The 19649-nt window shown below is 44.8% G+C and overlaps 1 protein-coding gene across 25 annotated transcripts in view; it reads right to left on the bottom strand.

The window, feature by feature from the left end:
* The window catches only part of FBRSL1 (fibrosin like 1), a 553269-nt gene that overhangs the window by 291457 nt on the left and 242163 nt on the right, over nt 1–19649 (bottom strand). For 20 of the 25 annotated variants that reach the window (XM_075110636.1, XM_075110656.1, XM_075110637.1 and 17 more), the window contains 2 exons: nt 16431–16532; nt 5106–5141 (listed from right to left, as the gene is read on the bottom strand). The exons of 2 other annotated variants lie outside the window; for them this stretch is intronic. In XM_075110636.1, coding sequence (XP_074966737.1) covers nt 5106–5141; nt 16431–16532 — 138 coding nt within the window. The remainder of the gene's footprint in view (nt 1–5105; nt 5142–16430; nt 16533–19649) is intronic. 3 more of the 25 variants (XM_075110644.1, XM_075110647.1, XM_075110652.1) reach the window with 2 other exon arrangements.

The following is a 19649-nucleotide window of genomic DNA, read 5'->3' as shown; positions in this document are numbered from 1 at the left end:
CTGGGGGAATGCTGCTGGCGTGATCTTCAGCAAGCTTCTGTAACCATTACACTGACAGTGAACCTGCCTGTGCACGCACCGAGGATTTCTGGCGTGACAACAGCCTCCTTACCAGGACCATCTGTTTCAGGGCTTCACAGAACTGCACTGAGCTGGCACAAAACTAACACAGGCCACGAAGAGAGTTTTACAGGGTATTACGAGGGCACATAAACCTGCAAAGAGTCAACAGTTCCTAGGCTGATGATTACCTAGCGCTTTGCAGTCATTCATATCTGTCCTTCCCACTTAGCTCGCTGCTCTGGACACTACCTCCATGCTGTAGATCAGGTGAATTACAGCTCAGCACTCCTGTCCCGGCAAGTGTGCTCACAGCTACGAGCTAAGACGACCTGAGCGGGGTAAGGTGGTCACGGGCAGCCGTGTTGGGCGACAGCCCCCTGTATAGCAACATCAAGCGCACAGCACAGGAAACTCAAAAGCCAGTTCCAAAAATCAAGACTATAATTTGAGAGGAACAGTCAGGAAGGAGCAACTGGGGTACCGGCGGACGGTGCAGCAGGGCTCTGGGTGCTCAAAGCCTGCCCCATGCTTGCCTGTACAACCTCAGGTTCCAGCTTCATCTGGGTATCGAGATAACCCCTCTCAGGCCGCATCACCAAGCAGAAGGAAAGGAGGTTGCAGCTAGCACTGACTCTGGGTCACCCACGTGTTTCTGCAAGCCTTACGGTGTTTTGCACGTTTCCTTCTATCCATGAGCTGCAGTCTAAGTTATCCGAGATGCTGGTTTCCGGCGCTCAACAAGGAAGATGTAAAATCAACAGAATTTGATGAGCTGCCAGGGATTTGACTAGGCTGCAGAGACTTTGATATTTTACAGAAGCTCAGAATAAAAATCAGCTGCTGCTGTTGCCAAGTGTATGTTACTGTTTTTATTAAAAAAGAAAAAAAAAATCTTCCAAGAACAAATAAAACAAAACAAAGACATCTCACCCTCCTGTACGGCTGTTCCAAGGTACGCTCAGACAGGTTGGTTCACCAGCTAACCATTTGCCATATGCTTTAAAGTTTACTCTTTTATTCACTCCCACATTTTAGCCCCTTCCATTTCAGAAGAGGAACAGCTGCACAGATGCTCTATAAATAAACTACATTATTTATTGGAAGAGGGGTTTTGTTTATTTTTTAAGCTACCACATATTCCCAGTTCTATCCTTCTCCGTGCTCTCTACAAAACGGAGTCAAGCTCCACCTCAGCTTGGGTTTGCCTATAGGATGTGCTCAACCTTATAAACAACTGCAACATTTTAGCCGTTAGTAACAAACTGTAAGTCCTGATTTTATATTCGTTACAACTACTTTCTAACTCTGCTGGGTCCTAAATTGACTTCTCTATCAGAAACAAACTTGAAAAATGGTCTGCGGGGTGGATATGTATATATCAGTGATATATAGAAACCGCCACATACAGCTCGTTTCTAATTCTCTGCGTATTTTTTAACAAATCAGTGCATTTTCAGGTAGACGGGCCTCTCATCCTGTTACCAAAAAGAAAATCTGTTTTGTCTGCTCAGAGGACAGACAGACCTTTCCGACTAAAATCGCTAATCTCATTTGTGTGTGCAGGAAGTGTGACAAATGGCTAGAGTAGCTTATCACATGTATGTAACCATCAAGTCATAAAGGGGATAAGATATTAACCTCCATAAACAAACTAGCATTCTATTTCTCAGCACAGCGGAAGTATACATTTAATAAGATAAGGATATGAAACACATGCTACTGATGAGATAAGGAGCTTGCAGAAACAGCACAGACACAGATATGCCTCATGTTATCCAAGTAAAAGTAAACACTATTCAAAGCTTTATTTTGGGAAATAGATTTATAAGAAATTTTGGCTGCAGTATCTACAGACAGACTGTGAAGCTATGTGCCAAGTCACTGTTAATGCTAGTTTTGAGGCTACAATTTAAATCTAGGTGCAGCTGAAGTTAACCAGAGTTTACGTGGTAACTTCAATGAGACCAGAATTTCACAGAGTTATTTCAAGCACGGTCCTTATTTGGGCACTTAACGTTCCAAGGGAAGCCTGGAGTTAATGAAGCTGTTGGAATATTCAGTGCTCGGGAGTTATTATTTAGACACTTGTGTTTAGTTTTCTTCTTAACTTGAGCTGCGGAGCCTGTACCTTACGCACGAGCGATTTGCCGAGGTTTTCACCCTTACCCTGCTCTGACTGCACGACAGGCCTTCCTTGGCTGGTTTCTGCTGCCCAGCTGGCTGAGCTGAACCTTGGATTGAGATTTTTCATACAAGATGACTACTATTGGTTTTAAGTCGTCTTTTTGCAAATGCATATTTCCTTAAAATGCGCATTTTCTACAAATGCTTCTGAAAGCAAACGTCGCTGCAAGGACAGCTGAAGCAAGTGAACGGTGAAGCGTGCAGATTCGAAACGAGCTAATTAAAAATGAACACGCACAAAATAGTTTGTGGTATTTAAACAGCTGCTTATGAAACCCAGTACAAGAACTTCACTGAGTAACGATATATATCATCATTCCGCAAGTGACAGTCTTCCACAACACAAGCCGATCACAGACACCAGGAGGAGCGCTCAATACAGGAATGGTGTCTCCATCGTGCCTCTTGCTAGCGCTATTTTTTATCATGCTTTCACCATGTCTGGCAAACAACCTTTCTGACGTAAACAGGGGCAGGGCTGAAATACTGCCTTAGTGTTTCATATACAGCTGCTTTCATGAGAAAATGAAAACTGTTACAAGATATTATGGACAACCCTGGTTTGGGGCCAGTTGTCTTGACCTGGTGCTTTGAACATCTCTCTGCCACCTGGGAGAATCAGCTTCCAACGCAGGTTTCGGCCAGCGAGGTCTGGCAGTGCTGGAAGTGATAGTCTCTGCCGTATGCTAAATCAATTTAGAGCAGCATCGGAGTCTTAAGGGAAACGGTCAGCCTCAACAGCTGGTACGTGGTGAGGCAGAAGGCAGTTTAATAGGGAAAATGACAACCCATAAGGAAAAGCAACCCCAGCTCACACTACTCGTGATCTCAAAATACTGCCTTGGCATGCAGAAAGCTCTTACCTCCCCTGAGAAGTTACGGGTTGACTAAATAAAAGAACCTTGTCCCCACACATGACCAGAGAAGGAGCTAGAAGTTTTCTCAAAATCATTTCTCTGAGAGACAAAAGTAAATTTCTTAACAGCCAGCAACAGAGGAAAACAGTCCTATGATTTATTGGCCTTGAGACTCTAAAAAGAATACTTTGGCCTTTTTCCATTAAGATTTCGTAACCTATGTTATAGCCAGTGGGAAATTGTTTAATTCCCAAACCATGCCCTCAGTCGTAAAATCTGTGAAGATGATTCATTATTATTTATGTGGTGCCACAGGCATGCATGGCATTCTACAGACAAACAGAAGACACAGCATCTGCCTTTAGAAGCTTAGGTGAATCCAACTGTTCACATGTAGGGGAAGCAGCGCTCAACTGGTCTGAGAGCAAACATCCCCCATCGCTCAATGAATTAAGTAATGATACTCACCTGGGATACTGGAAAAGATTTAGACAGAAGGATACTTAGGAGGCATGTGTCATTACTGTCTAAAAATTCGTGACATTATTTCATTAAAACCATAAGACTTTTCAAGTCATATGTTATTTTGTAATGGCTTTATGATTGAGATGTATAGCCTTGTGTCATGAATTTCTGGTAATATGTAGGATAGCACGCGACAGCGTCGCTATGAAATCAGACCATAAATTCTGCACTGCCTGGCAATTTTTTCTCTGTGCGCACAGCACCGGGTAGGAGCTCACAGGTTCCACCATACAACTATAAACATACAACATAAATTATTGAAAGAAAAGCATTCATGGGATTAGCGCAAAAATACGTGTACCAGGACTCCATATCAACTTCCTGAGGCATATAAAATCCACCCTTGAAAAGGTCTATAAAAAGGGAGCAGTGACAGCTCTTGGTAAGAAACAGAATTTGGGACTGTTCACCTAGAAAGCAAAACTTTGTCACGGCAGAGGTTGTGAAAACAGCAGTTAGTGTCAATAGAGTAGGCAGGAACTGTTAGCTGGACCGAGACATTCTCGTTCAGATTTGCACACAAGATTAGCACACGCCTTCGTCTACTGCCTTTGCACTAGGAATGAGGGAACACGTGACTTACTGGCTGAACAACCAGGGTACCATAACATACCTACACACCACACGTCTGTTATAGGAGTGAGATACGATGCCATTCCAGCAGTCTTCGCGTTGACATTGCTAAGCCACTCGCACCCTCTCCTATTTCCTTATTAATATATACAATAAGCTCTATGTGCCTGCCTTTTTGGAGAGCTGAGCAGCAAAGGTACCCAAAATAAACAAATAATTATACCACCTCTACGTGAAGAAATGTCATTATTGCACATCCAAACAAGGTACATGTGGACAGAAATGGTCAATTAAGCATCACTGTTACATTGCATACACATGCAGACGTGTCCTGGCCCCGTAACGCCAGCCCTAGAACACCGGTACCTATGGCACTCCTGCGAAGAAAACACCGGCAACACCCTCCTCTGGAAACAAGGGAGCTTGTGTTATAACTCAGAGCTTGTAAATAAGAGAGTATTGACTTTTTTTGGTCACACCTGTGAGGGTCACAATTCGTCTTACAATGGGAGTAATTTTATCTTTGTTTCTTGTATTTAACACACAAATGAATACCTGTATGGGGGAGGGTGGAGAGGAGGGAAGCATCTCCCACTGGTGTTGAAAACTCTCCCCACTCATCTTTTAATTCTCAGGAGGTGACTATCTAGCTGAAATCCACTATAGAACAACAACAAAAAAAAACCTCCCTGTAAGTACAAAATTAAACTGAAGAATCCCCCAGTCTCTTAATGCGCTCTCACGTCAGGGCTGTCCTCTGCCAGGTGCGTGACAGGCCTGGACTCTAAACCCTGGTTTTTTATGTTCTGCATTTCCTTCATGTCAGTGGATATGCAACAGGTAGTGTAAACCTCTGCAATCAACATCAACAGAAGTGAAAGAATTAGCTGTAAAATGACTTACGGAGTAGCCTCTTCCTGAAAGCGATTGAGCAGAACTCTGTGGGAGGAAACAATATGCCACAGTAAGTAATGCAAGAGATTCTGTGTCATGTAAGATAAGAATCATTTTGCGATTCCCTCCCCCAGCCCAGTATTCCTTGGGGAAAACTTCATAACCACAGCACCTCAAACAATCTTCTGCTTTTCTGCGTGCTGCCACGGGAGTAACAGCGGAAGAACAATTCCAGGTGAGGGCTCCGGGACTATTTCAGAGCAGGGTTTCATAAGCTAGAGCAGGACTTCGACAGCGCCTCCCAACTAAGGTAAAAGCTCTCAGCGTGGGATACGTCTTCACAGCAGCAGAGTACGTATTTCGAACCGTCCCTCTTCAGTATGTAACGGCAGCTTCCAAGGAACAGCACTCGTGTGTAAGGATGCTCTCCTGAATCAGGGCTGCACGTTTTGCCTCCAGCTCCAACTTTCAATCATGTAACCATATATCCCACTTTCCACTCCCCTCTATGAATCCGTGAGCCTCCAGCCTTCGCTGCAGCATTACCATATGACAACTCTATCTGAAACAATAGCAGCAAAGCGCTAATTTATCATCTCTCAGAGCTTTAATAAGCATTCTGTCCCTTTTGAATAAGTTAAATTACATTGTTTGCTCCTGCTCTTCATTTCAGCTCTTCCTGCTCCCTCTCTGCCACATCCTTACCTCTTTCACACGCTGCCAAATCATTTGGTTCTTTTCCTTTTCATTGCACCAGCTCCAGTCACTTGGATCCCTTTCCCCTCTCTACAACCCAAGACTGTCGAGCTGCTGTTTTTTTGCTGGCAGTGGCTTTCTCAAAGCAGTTAAATGAATTCCACCTCTATCTCCAGCTGCCGCTATATGCCTTCTTTTCGGAAATTAAAAAGAAGCCGGGAACAGTGGTGGCATATGACACCACATGACCCAGCAAGTACTCTGCAGGCCAATTTCCAAGTGTGATTTATAACCATGATGCCTTCGGTACGTGATTTTATTAAACAAGATTCGGGAAGACTGAGCAGTCCCGTTTCCAAGACTGATGTTCTAGTGGGTACCAAAGCCTGAATAAAAATACCAAATTGTTGCAGGCTGATCTGGAGGATTGTTTGTCTTTTTCCAGCAGAGCCAGAGTTATCGTGTCAGTAAATCGCCACAACTGCACAATACCCCCAAAGAGATTGATGCAGACTGATTGCAGGCTACTGCAAATATTTGTAATTTTCCACCAGTATGATAACGGTTCCTTTGTCCTACCAGTTGGCAAACCTTTTGATCAGAAGATACCTAGATACACGTAGAAACCTTTCCAGACCACTGCACTCCACGGAGGACTCGATTCCCTTGTCGGTCTGCCCATGCACACTCTGTGCCACTGTCTTGCTACTGCCCTGGACACCAGAGAAGTGATTTGCCAGCCAAGTGCCCATGGAGGAAAGTTTCCAAAGCGAAGAGGAGACAACACCAAAGCCCTACAACTAAGCGAGGGTGCTGCCAGAGGAAGGAGGGCTCCCCACTAACCCTCTCACCAGCTGGCAGAGCAACCAGGGTGCCAGACAGAAGGAAAGCCGTGGCACAGCTCTTCCCAGGTCTTACGCACAGGTCTGCAGCCGACGTGTGCCTGCGTACCAGTCCCCGTCCCTGGTACGCAACGCCTGTGCCTCTGTCCTGCCATAGCTCAGGAGGCCTCTGTTCTGCAGGAAGAGGGCAGCTTCCCCCGGGGAGTCCGACAAAGCAATAAAAAACCGCTAACAGCGTTTATGTTTCTGCCTTTTGCATATTGCACATTGATTTGGCCTCTGCCTTCAAACACTACAAAAAAGTGAAGACTTATTTATAGACCTCTTTAATGTACACTGCCCAGAAATAAAGGTACAGGCTGGCGAAATGAAGGGCAGTAACATTTATATCTGTTTTTGAGAAACTAAGACAAACATATCCCTCCCTCTAAATACTTTTTTTAAAAGCCCCAAACACTCATGGAATCCAGCCTTGTATAGGAAAAAGATTAATAACAATATCCTGCTATCTACATGAGTATGCTGGACAGCTGAACACGATTATCTGTTCTGACACATTGGATAGCTTCATCAGGCAGTCACTCAGAGCTGCACAGAGAAGTACTGTACTATAGAAGTACCTGCAGAAATGAGAAGAGGGCAAGTTACTTGCTTGGAGAGGCAGGAGGAGGGAAGGAGGAAGGGTGGCAGTTCTCGCATCCCTTCCCCATCAACTTGGATTTAACAAAGACTGGAAAGATCTAACGAATTGGAAATAATAACCAAAAACAGAAACAAGAGGTTGTATTAGAAGTTCCTCTCTAAAGAAACAGCCTCTCACAGCACTTTCACTTATTAATAACAACAGTTATTTATAATCTTTGAGTCTTGTGCACTCCCAAGACATCTTCCCGGGATGAAGCATACCCGTGGACAACAAACTCAAATGGGCTAACAACAGACCTGCTTTCCTTAGATAACTTCCAGGCATCTCAAGCTGTCCAAGAACCCCAGGAATGTGCAGACCACTGATTTAAAACCACTGAGTAGAAAACAATAAAAACAGTTGCTGAATGAAGTGTTACATCAGAAATAATTAAAACTGAATGACAATTTACTCTGGCATTTTTCACATCTAAGAGCTTCTTCCTCCCTTACGTGTTTTAACATTAAATGTCTTGGAAATCAGATTTGGGGGAAAGGTCCTCATCGCGCACTCCCCCTCGAAATTTTATTGCATGTATAAAGTTAGTAACTGGTGAATACTTTGGATTCGACTCATAAAATCCTTTCCAACTATTAGGTTTACACACAGCCATGTCCCACACTCTCCAGAGCTGTTTGCATGAATTTTTCTGCACATCTAACAAACCGCTATTGCTTTTTTGGTTAGCTGGGAACACTGTGGGCTCTTTAGGAGAATCCATACCAACTGCCACATGTAGAAACTTTGAAAGCCCCAGCTAATATCAGCTACGAGTGCCAGAGCAGAACAGTTTGCGTGCAACTGTGATGGGTGTTCCTAAAGAAAAAAAATCTTTGGGGGTTGATATAAACATAGCTCAATCCATATGTCTCTATATCAAGATCAAATAATGAGAGAAGTAATCAATTGTGGCTGTAAATATAAGAAATCTTAGTGGAAGTTTAACTTGGCATCTACCCAAAGTTGAATAAACCTCTTCTGACTAAGAATGAGTGCTTGTCTGGCAAGAGCAGTTACTGGGGCAAATCTTCAGCTGGAACGCCTTACAGAGGCTCTTACCTAGGGATACGACTGCTTACACAGAGGGCTGTCATAAAGTTCTTATTCTCAAAATAATCTACTTGCTTTTTTGGTCAATTTTCTCCTTGTCTGAAGGTACCTCACGCAGCAGGGTACGACGGCCACGACGGTACAGAGTTAGCCACGTCCACGCTAGTGCCGCACCGACTAGCACAGCACCTGCCTGGTAGCTTTGCTTCACCCGAGACCAAAACCCAAACCAGCTCTTACTGCTTCAGCCCGAGCGGGCTCAGTCTGGCCTTCAACACACTGTGTGAAGAAAGCATCGCGGGCAGGAAAGATGCAGCCAAGCATGCAACTCAAAGACAGAGGCCCATGACCCCACCTGGCCAACTCTGTGCAGCCAGACGCAGGCGCTGCTGCCACATCATGCCTTTCCAAAAGCCCTCACATCTGCAAAACCCAACGCTGCAGACAAAGCGGGAGACGGGGAGAGTGATGCGCCTGCACAAGTCACGCGCTGCCCGCTCGGAGCGGGCAGGGGCCAGCGGGCATGGCCTGCCAGCCCTGCGGCGAAGGCACTGCGGCGGATGCAGCCGTGCCCAGCTTGCAGACGCTGCTCCCGCTGGCTGCAGCTGCCATGTGAAGCAATCCTGAGCAGACCCGCAGGGAGGGCAGAGACCCTCTCTGAGACCCTCTCTGCCTGGCTTGAGCACCGGCTTTTGTGCCTCTCGTGCCTCTTTCAGCGCTGCCTGGAATACCCTGAGTTTCCAAGGGAGACTGTTACTAGTTAGGGGCAAAATGAGTGTGGTCTGTGCATTTAATGACGCATAAGTGAAACTACAGTGCTAGATGGCATTTGTGCATAAAGATAAATGGCTTATAATATTTTGCAGATGATGTGCTCTTTTACAACTAAAGATTTTTGGTTCCTTTTAAGCCCAAGGTTAAAAACAAAACCAGACAGCACAGACAAGACATTTCAGTTATGTCACAGAGTGAATTATTTCTACCCTGGGATAGCTCTCATGTTAATTACACTGGGTATAAAAAAATACACCTTTCTGGCAGCAAAGACAAGATCTTACTGTTGAAAGACTCTACTATCCCCCCTCCGATGTCCTTGAGAGTTTGAGTTACGCTGCAATCTGCAATTGTATTTAAAAGATTTCTTCCTTTATTCCTGATAAACACTGTGACTGCTATTTAGAAAAGAAAATCATGAGAAAATCTCACCAATAACCTTCAGCAGGTCTTCCGAGATTGTCTATTAAATTGACAGGAAAAGTTATTTCTCTTATATAAATAAAAGCATGGCCTTCCATGGCTCTCAGGATGCAAAAGAAATCAAGACACCCTCTGTTCAGTTTCTTAAGCCACTGGGTTATTTATTGAACTGGAAAGACAGTAGGAAGGGCTTTATAAACCAGTAATGATCAAGGCAATAGGGCACCTCAAGCCAACTCCCAGCTCTCAACGGGTCAGGCAGGTTTCAACTTGGAGCCTTTGTATCCTTGATATATGAACTAACTACAAGGGGATTGGATAAAAGCAGGCAATGGCAGCACGGCCACAAAATTAGCTTTTTTTTTAGTATTCACTTCCCTTGTCTTTGGCTAAAAGACCTAAATTAACATATTCCGGTAACGTCAAGAGTTCATTCCAGCTTCTCTGAAATATGCCACTTTCGCTGGCTGAAACCAGAAGTATATCAAGCACCTCCAAGTCAGCTGTTGAAACAGCTGTTTTGGGCAAACAGCTATTCCTACGTGGACAGAAAAAAAGCCTCCTAGCACTATTATTAACTCCACCCCCATGTTAGTGTGGAAACTGAGGCAAAGACCTGGATGTGCCTGGCGTCACCTGAGGAGGCCCTGGCAGTGGAGGGAACTGAGGCAGAATTCCCAGCTCCTGTTTAGTGCCCAGTCTTGCCTTGATGAATCACAGGCCCAAACTTATCACATGGCCCGATGCCGCAAGCCTGATGTGATTGATTAGCACTCAGAGTTAGTCAATGACATGGAGAGAACTAATTTTTAATTACCTCTTATAACATTTGTTCTGGATGAAAACTCACCTCAGCTGTACCTGTCTTCCACTATTTCTCGGTTAGCCCAGTTCTGCAGTCAGATAGGACTGAGGCACAAGGAAGCATGTATGTTTACCCATCCACTTGGTCACTTATAGAACATTCGAACAACAGAATATTGGTTCAGCTTTGAACACTGGAGAAATCTAGTATTTCCTTTCCAAGCAAGTCCCGTATAAAACTCAAATGTCTTGGAATGAGGGGATTAAGTGGGGAGGAGGGCGAAAAGCGCCAAGGGCAGAAGATATCCCCAACCTGACCACGGGGTCTCTTGACGCAATTAACTACCATAGTCACACTCCTGACTGTTAATACAATGAGTTCAATTGACTTGGCAAAGGTCACAGAGTGCATCTGATGTTCGCTTAGATTAGAAACCAGGACGTGACAAGATAATCACAATACATGACGAATTATTTTGTTGTCATACGAAACTTGAATGCGTTCCTTCTTTAATTCACTTATTTTATTATGTTGATAAAGGGGGTTATGCTTGGAAATACTGCAAAACCAGTTCAGTAAGGTATCAAACTACACAAGGTCTAAACATCTGTAACTGGCGTGATAAGCTACGCAACAGCTTCCAATCAAGACACTTGGATTCCTACCGCTGGTGGCCACAGACAGCAGAAGGTAAGACGGCTGCTGACCAGGAACGAACAAACTGCATACGGTAAGCCAGGAACAATATGAAAGGACCTCGCATTTCCAAAACGCAAGGAACATGCACAGGGGCTGCTCCATTCAAACCATCTCCCTTCAGCCAACTTCACAAAACCTTCTTGGACTTTCTTCCTAGCTATGCTTCACAACCTGAAGCTTCATGAGAGTCACTGCAACTTCGCTCCTAATTTCTGCTGCAGCAGTTTTCATGCAAACATTTGGTATTTTGAGGGACACAAAGATAAAAGTAGATAGCAAGCTGGAGGGACATGAAGAATGTGACTTGAAAGGTTTCATAATCCTTGCATGTATATTCAAACCAGTTTTCCAAGACTCGTGGTTTGAGGAGGGGGTCTTAAAACTACCCTGATGCTACCTTTATTTTCCTAAGTTCTGAGATGCTCTTATTCCACTCTTCAAACTAGGGATCAGATTCTAGTGTGCTATACATGGGAAACAACGGACAGCATGTGCCACAAAGAGTCTGCAGTCCACGTGTTGCTAATGCAGGCCTTCCAAAAACCACCTTCCATGCACTCAGCAGCATCCCTGGCTATCTCACTGAGGTGTTCCTGGCCTGGGACATGCCAAGCTCTGATAAACCACTGCCCCCCTGCCCAGAGCTGACACCAGGTGTCCCACACGCGCCAAAGTTTGCACAGTGGATAAACATGGACCTGCGGTGCGACTGTGGTCCAATTCTCACTTCAGAGGCTCATTTGATCATGCTCCTGGCAAGGTACTTCAGCCTGAGGCACACGTAACAGGCCTGTAGCTTGGTACCCTGCTGCTGCTTTAATCCCTTTGCCCCAGGAGGGGAAGCGTGGTACAGAAAATAGGAGGGAAGGGGGAGATGTGTGACGTGTGATGGCACACAAAGAAAAGCAGATCACAGTGAACTGTTTGAATTAGAAATCACAGAAGTTATTTTGTATTCATCTACCAGAGAGAGAATTTTATATCTAGTCTATACAATATGCTAAACGCTTATCAAAGAACAGTTAGAGAGAGGAAAATCTCTGCATTTCCTAAAAGACTGCTTTGCGTTTATTATGTTTAAAGAAAACCAAACAAACATATGAGGATAGGATGATGGAAAATTAGAAAAGATAGCCTGGGGGGTGGGGGATGAGAGGAAAAAGCTCTGAACAACTTAGTAGCAGTGTGCTTGCTGGTTTTATGCACAGCTGAAGCCAATCCCTTGAAAAGGAGAGTTTTGACTCTTAAGTGGCCAGCACCTCTTGCAACATATTTCCTAATCAGTGAGTATTTATGGTCGATATTTTATATTTCCAATTTCCCCCTAAGGGCTCGTGAGAAAGCAGCACACCTGCCAACCTTTTCAGCTGGGCCAATAATTGCCAATTTGCTCTTTGCCTTAGTATATCACTCAATTTAGCCCTGGCTGTGCCCTGCATACATCCTCATTCATCTCTGTGCCCCCATGACAATTAGAGTGTTAGCTTCAGCTAACTAGGGCAACTATTCTACTAGGGTTGGAAGACAATTATTAGTCTATTTTCCCATCTTGTGGCAACAAAATTCATTCAGACAATTACATTCAGCAGTTCTGCACTCTGCTGCCTGCTCCCCCTCCTTGCCCCCACCTTCCGAATATTTCAAATTATCACAGCTCTACTACCACATTCAAATTTTCCATGTTCACAGGGAGTGAGGCTTCTATTTAAATGATAATGAGGGACGATCCATTCAATTTAGTGAGGGAGAAAATCCATTAAAAAGCAGGCAGTTCTTAAGCTGATGGGTCAAGAAAAAGATAAAAACCTTTTTTTAAAGCCATTATACGAGGCTCTGTGTGGATTTTTGGACTGTTCAGGACATCAGAAAAGATTAGGACAATTATAGAACATGGGGAAAAACCAAAACAAAATGCCTGAGCCTTCCACTTTTACTTGGGTCAACACAACAAAATAGCAATATGGCTTATCTGGCTCTTAATTCTCTGGCAACTTCCAATTACCTCACTGTGAAAGACAGCAGAGGAAAATCCCATTTTGGAAAAAGGCTGTTGACTCTGTGTTGGTTGTAGAAGACCTGCGAGTACTTGTGTAATAGGGATGTCAGCTTTGTAGTGGATTTTAAGGGACTTTTACATCAACACTGGGAATGTAAACAAGTGGCAAATTCCCATCCGCTCTCCCTGACACCACACCAGCTGCTGCACAAACCTGGGCTAAAACTTCCCTGGTTTTCAAGTTTCATCACCCCAAAGAAGAGACCAGCCTCAACAAATCAAACCTCTGCAGCCAGAGATGATTTCACTAGATCGTAATAAGCTTTTTTTTCCCCCCCCTATGACCCATAATAAATGGCACTCGGTGTAATGTCTAGAAAGATGTACTACACAAGGCAGACAATTGCTGTCCTCCTGTGGAGTTGTGGCACTCTCTCCCCTCAGAAGTTTCGTTGTGGCAAAGAAGCAGCAAAACGCTCTGGGTTTTGCTGTGGACGGACCGATGGCTCTGTGTTTGCTTGTGTGCATGCAAGACATGATCAATCATTTGCTTCAGTTTTCTTTCGAGTGCAATTATTTCACGACAGACCAGGCCACCTCTTGATTTCATGGTCCATTAGAGACTAATGACATGCATTAATGTAAATAAAGAACAACTTGCTAGCATCCCATCGAACAAGTCACCTCAAGAAACAAACCACGCAGAGGAGCTAAGCTGTTCGTAGTAGCGCCTTCTAAAGTGAGACCGACAACGAAGCCGGCGGGACGACGCTCCAGCCCTCCCAAGGTGGCACCGCTGAATGCTACACCCGACACTTTTTTACCCGTACTTCCCACCACACTTGCCGCGTGCTGCCGCGCAGCAGCCAAACCTGCCACCTCCCGCCTCAGTGACTCCATTGTTCACCCAAGTTAATGGGGAAAGGGATGGGAGGGAAAGGCAGCATGAAAAACAGTCCTGAAGGCCAAATGCACCAAGAAACAGCAGAAGAGATGCTCAGGGCAGAGCGAGGAACAGCCCAGGTGCCTCCTGCTGAGCGCCCGTCTGCAAGGACAGGCTGCCACCCCAGCACAACCAAGTGCTAGAGCCTGTTTGTAACTGCTAACCGTAAGGAAAAAACACCCCTGCCTTCCCTTTAGAGCCTTACTGCCCTGTGGCTTTTTAATCCTCAGCGCCACATGTAAGGGGCTGTACCAGTTCAGCTGCACACTGCCTATTTAAACAGCACGCTGGGAAATACAGCTTCAGAGCCGTACGGGGACCAGGTGCGGCTGGACAGAAAACCCTGCAGGAATCGACACTCAGCAGCACGTCGCAGTCTTCTCTCCCCTTCCCTGCTCCCTCTCTACAAAAAGAAAAAGACTGCCGCCTTATGCCTTTGCACGCAAATGGGGAAAACCATCCGACTGCACCCGTGGGACTTCCTAAGACTTTCTGACAGTCACTAAATAGACTACAGAACATTTACTAGTACGCGAGAAGCGTTATACGTAATTAAAGCTAAATTGCACTCCTCAAATAATGAACGAAGAACATTCTGTGATTCATGAACCTTACTTTTCAAACTGTTTAATTACTAATTTGAAAAATTCTCATTTGCAGCAGGTCGCCAGGTCACGAGAGCAGCTTCAGCAAAGTTCTGAAGCGTGCCCCGGCCTTCAGGCGCTGCCCAAGCATCCCTGTTGACTAAAAGAGAAGGGAGTGCCTATTTCGCACTGAATTTCGCTGGTTGCTGAACCAGCTTTGAAGATTTTGCAGAAATTGGGCGCTCAGACTCAATTCCTGCAGGCTTGGCCTGCAACTTTGCAGGCAAAGGGAAAGGAGGAGAAAAAAATGGAAGTGTATCGGCTTAACAAGGAAAGTCTCCAAGACCACTTAACGCTTTGACCTAAGCTAATCGCTGTCTGAATACGTTATTCCTCTCCCACGGCCCCACATTATGGCATGGCAACGCTAGCTACCAGGCGCCCTGCTCGCATACCTGTCAAGGCTGGCCAAGGGGAGGGGAAGGAGGGAACCGCATAAATATATGTATATATAAAATTATGATCATTATTAACTAATAACACAGCCAAAGACGCCCCGCAGCATGGGGATTTGTCCACAAGGGCCCCCCCCTCGCTGACTTTCCCCACCACGGCGTGCGGGTTCGCAATCCTGGAAGCAGATCACAGGACACGTTATTTTTCTCTTCCTCCCACTGTGCTGGCTGTTTACAGCGCCCCATGCACACTCCAAACATGTAGAGAGAATTTTCCCCCGTCACATTTCCCTGTCAGAGCTGTCAAGCTGAATCCTGCTTTAATCTGCCAAAAGCACTTTTCTGCTGACATTTTTAATAAATACTTTCAGCTTTTAAACACATTTGTGGGAGCCATTTTTTCCCCTTTTTCTCCCTTCTCCTCCTGTAGAATGAGCTCTGAAAGCCTTAATAGCAAATACATTACACTTATCAAAGGCTTCCCCCCCCTTCCTTTTGCATCCTGAAGCGGAGGTAGTGTTTTCAATTTTAAAGCTAAATTAACTGTCCAATTGAATTTAGCTGGTGTGAGCCGTTTTCTGTGACAGGTTTTAGTTATGAAGCATATTTTACATTAATAGAACTCAACATGAAAACCACTCGCTCTGGGATTTCTGTGGCTTGCCATTGAAATGGCAAATTTAATATTTCAGACATGCTCGTGCCAGCGTTTGATTATTGTTCTTCATTTAAATCTCTCCTAACGGGAAAGGTCCTAATTAGTAAAAAATCATGTTTAATGAAGGCAAAATGCTAATTGCTAACACAAAAAGCCTTCATATAAAATTATCCCAGCACTGCCATTGATTTCTTGGTGACTCAAAAGCCCATTTGTGTGTTGACACACTAAGGCACGGTTTGCTTTTGTTTTATCATAACATTTCACTCAACGTACCATCCAATTTCCTGAGAGAAAGACAGCTTTCCCCAAAAAACCTTTCATATCTTGGGAGGCAGGAAGCATAAAATTAGATGAACTGACTTTGCACCCAAACTACGTGATTACGTGCAGTAGCTAAACCCAAGGATACTGTAAAAAGCTTTTTAACACAACTTCTTTGAGAAAACAAAACAAAACATCAAGCCATTTTTCCCCGAGGAATAACAATTCCATTTTGTTTTCCCATCTCTGATCTTTCGCTTATCATATTATTTGCACCATGATTACAGTGTTTGGAAGGCAGCTCAACCACTTATGCCATAACACTCAATCATGACATAAAAAAAAGTTATTACACAGTGACCTCTGGATGCCAACATTTGTTCAGCAAGATTTATGAAAAGCCATGTCAGCAGAGGGAATTGCTGCAATGAAGCGATGCTTTCTCCTGAATGGTACTTACATCACTGAGACGGTCCCTTGAGCTGCTCCGCTGAGAGCTTGTGGCCTCCCTGATGCTGTCTTCCTCGCTATTTCTGCCACTTCTGCTTGTAGGGACCTTCATCTAGAGGGAGAAGAAGGAGGGGGAAAAAGGAGATTTTCAAGCACTGCTCTGCCACCTGTTCCCGAGGTTGCCGACAGCGCTTTAGTCAACGTTTCACTCCTACGCCCACGGCACCATGGAGAGGATGCTTTTGAACGCATGGGGCTTCTCTAAAGTTGTGCTTGACCGCGTGCGTCAGTATTCCCTTTCGCTAACGTGCAAGGGAAGGGGTGCTTTCAGCACTCCTGGAAGCAGGCAAAGCTGTGCCGAAGTCCTAGGGCCTGACACGAGAGGGAAGCGGACAGACAAACCCCCTTCGCTCTTTGCTACCAGCAAACCTCAACTGCGACACTGGTGTTTCAGTACTGCTGCTTGCTGAGGGACCACCGCTGACCCAGCGGCCAGATCTCCGGTTCCCAGGCCAGAGACGTGCCTTGGGGGCATGCCCAGTGACTGCACTGAGAGGTCGGTACCGGTGGGACGGCCGGGTGCCTAAACACCGTGACAGATTGCTTGAGATAACGTGCAAAATTTGAAGTAGAGCACGATTAACTCTTACTGCCAAGGCTGCTTCTCTAAGCACTAAATCATCCTTCTTCCTCCGCATGAAGTTGTGCTTGTGTTTGTACATAAGTGAGAGGAGCCAGCGTTTGAAATCACAGCAACTTTCCGCTTACTTCTGCGAAGAGTGTTACAGGGGGAGGAGAAGGATAGGATAGATATGTCATTCACAGCTTCATTCCTGGGCTCATTTACTAACAAATTATTCTGCTAATTCCCTTGTGAAATATTGGGTGGAAAGAAGTGTTTAATTTATTAATAGGTCCTATTCATATCAGTTTGGTTCCATTTAAATTACACTATTTAAAATGTCGGCTTGTACAAATTGGTACTTTTAATGGCAATAAAATCCCCTTGTTTCTTTCTGTCCTATTTCATTGCAGTCTCAGTAGCTAGCAAGGGTTTGCTCACAGTGCTTCGACACAAGCCCAGCCCGTTCAAGCAGCCCTGCACAAGGAACCGTGCTCGGTGGGCACGCTGCCACAATGCGGCCACAGACACCGGAGCCCCAGGAGCGCACTGATCACTACAGTCCCACAGACGTTTGATGTCGCTGCCAACTAAGTGCCTCCACAGGCTCTTCATATTTTAATACAATATTCAAGACACTACATGCAGAAGAAGCTGCAGCGCTCATCCAGTCTGGAGTATACAGCCCTGTATAGGCTTGCAGAGAACACCACAGAGGAAGTACCGTGCTCGTGTCAAGCAACAGTGCATTTTGGATTGAAGTCCTCAGCCTGCATGCCCTCTGCTACCTTACATCTTACCAACAGACCTTCTTCCTCAGGATAAGACTTCTAGACTCAGCCACATCAAAGCGTTTGAAATACAAATTTGCTCATGGCCACCTCGGCACACAACCACCGCTCTCAGCATCAGCGTCCTGCCTCGTTCACTGTAAACCGCCTTTCCAATCTGTTGCCCACCTGCAAACTTTTATCAAGACCAAGTTTTCACCTTTGCTCCTATGTCAAAATGTTCAAACAACACAGCCCCAAGAAGTAATCCCTGCTGGGATCTGCTAGAAGCATTTCCAACCAACCGTGAGCCTGCATTCGCAACTCCCAGCATCAGGTATAAAGGCAGGAAATAATCCACTAATAATCCAGGAAATTCATCATGTTGAATCCACACTGTCTCTTTCCTTAATAAAAAGGCTGACAGCACCAAGCACAGAAATCTAACTGTAATACATCAATACTGTGGCCATTATCCATCAAATGTTTAATCCCACATACAATTAAGTAAATCTGATAAGATTTTTTTTTTCTAAATACTTACAATGATTGTCATTCACTTATTTTATTCTTTTTTAGGTCTTTATTAACCAATTATTATTTCAGCTATCCCATTATCTTGCCTAGGGTTGATGCCACGCCAATAGCACCAATGGTAATACCCCATTAATTACAGCCTTTCAAAAACTCTGGCGCACCAGCTTTCTTCCGTCATCTGGATCTTCCTATAGTTACTCAAAACCCAGCTCCACCGGTTCCCGGCCATCAGCCAGCTCTTCTGAAACTCCTCGATGTAAAGGATCAGACCTGCCAATTTCAAAGCTTCCAGGCACAGCAGGTGCTTTGTTTCTCCCTGAAATAGGAACCACTTAACTGTCACAGGACAGAATTACCATTTCCCTAAATACCGTACAGAAATACCCATTGAATTCTGCGGCTTTCTGATTGCTGATCCATAACCTTACTGCTCCCACCTAGAACACATCAAAGCCTGTCAAAATTATTACACTTTTGACCTAAACAACTCCTAGACAGCTGCAATTAAAGGAAAAATAAATTACACCATTCGAGATCCTTTTGCCTTCCCAAGTGCCAATGCTCACCAGAATTATTCATAAGGACCAAACTGCCAGCTGTTTGAAGTTAGCACGGACTCACCCAACCTGTTAGCAGACTCCAACCTTTTGCTGTTTTCTTGACTTACAGTCAGCTCCCAACACTACCTCTTTCTTTTCTCCAAATTTCATTAAAGGAAAACTACACCTACACCCATGGTAACAAATTGAGACAATTTGACCTGACAAGGTCTTGCACTGGCAAGCAAATTAGAAGCATCGCTGCTGCCATTAACCTTTCCAAGTAAATATCAATTATTAAACTTGCTGCACTACCTCTGTCCCCAGTTTGCTGCTGTGAATTAAGAGGGTCATCAGCCTTTTTGACAGATCTTGTTCATTTACACCTGCTGCCTGCCAGCAGGGGAGCCCGCACACCCGCAGCCGGAGTGCTGAGCCAAGCTGCCTTAATTCATCAGTAATTACCCTAATGAGCCACATGCAGGACCCAACTAGGAGGACAAGTTGTTCTGCTAAATGGATGCATTGGTTCCACGGGCACTCTCTGCAGACCTGGGTATTAGCAAACTGGTCAAAAGCTTCTTTCCCAAAGTTGCTTCTGGCCTGGCTGTTTTGATTTCTAGTGATTTTCTCTGGGTGTTGTTGCTTGAGGTGCAGAAATTCCTCCTGACTATGTTCCCTCATTGAGCTTTACTGTAAAACCGAGCATTCCTCCCCCTCTGAAAAGATGATTACTTTATTAGAGTCTGCAAAGGTTCTGT

This window comes from Phalacrocorax aristotelis, chromosome 15, assembly GCF_949628215.1.
Source record: "Phalacrocorax aristotelis chromosome 15, bGulAri2.1, whole genome shotgun sequence".
In the NCBI taxonomy this organism is placed as follows: domain Eukaryota; kingdom Metazoa; phylum Chordata; class Aves; order Suliformes; family Phalacrocoracidae; genus Phalacrocorax; species Phalacrocorax aristotelis.
The sequence above is the reverse complement of the archived record's forward strand: the minus strand, read 5'-3'. Positions and strand labels throughout refer to the sequence as shown.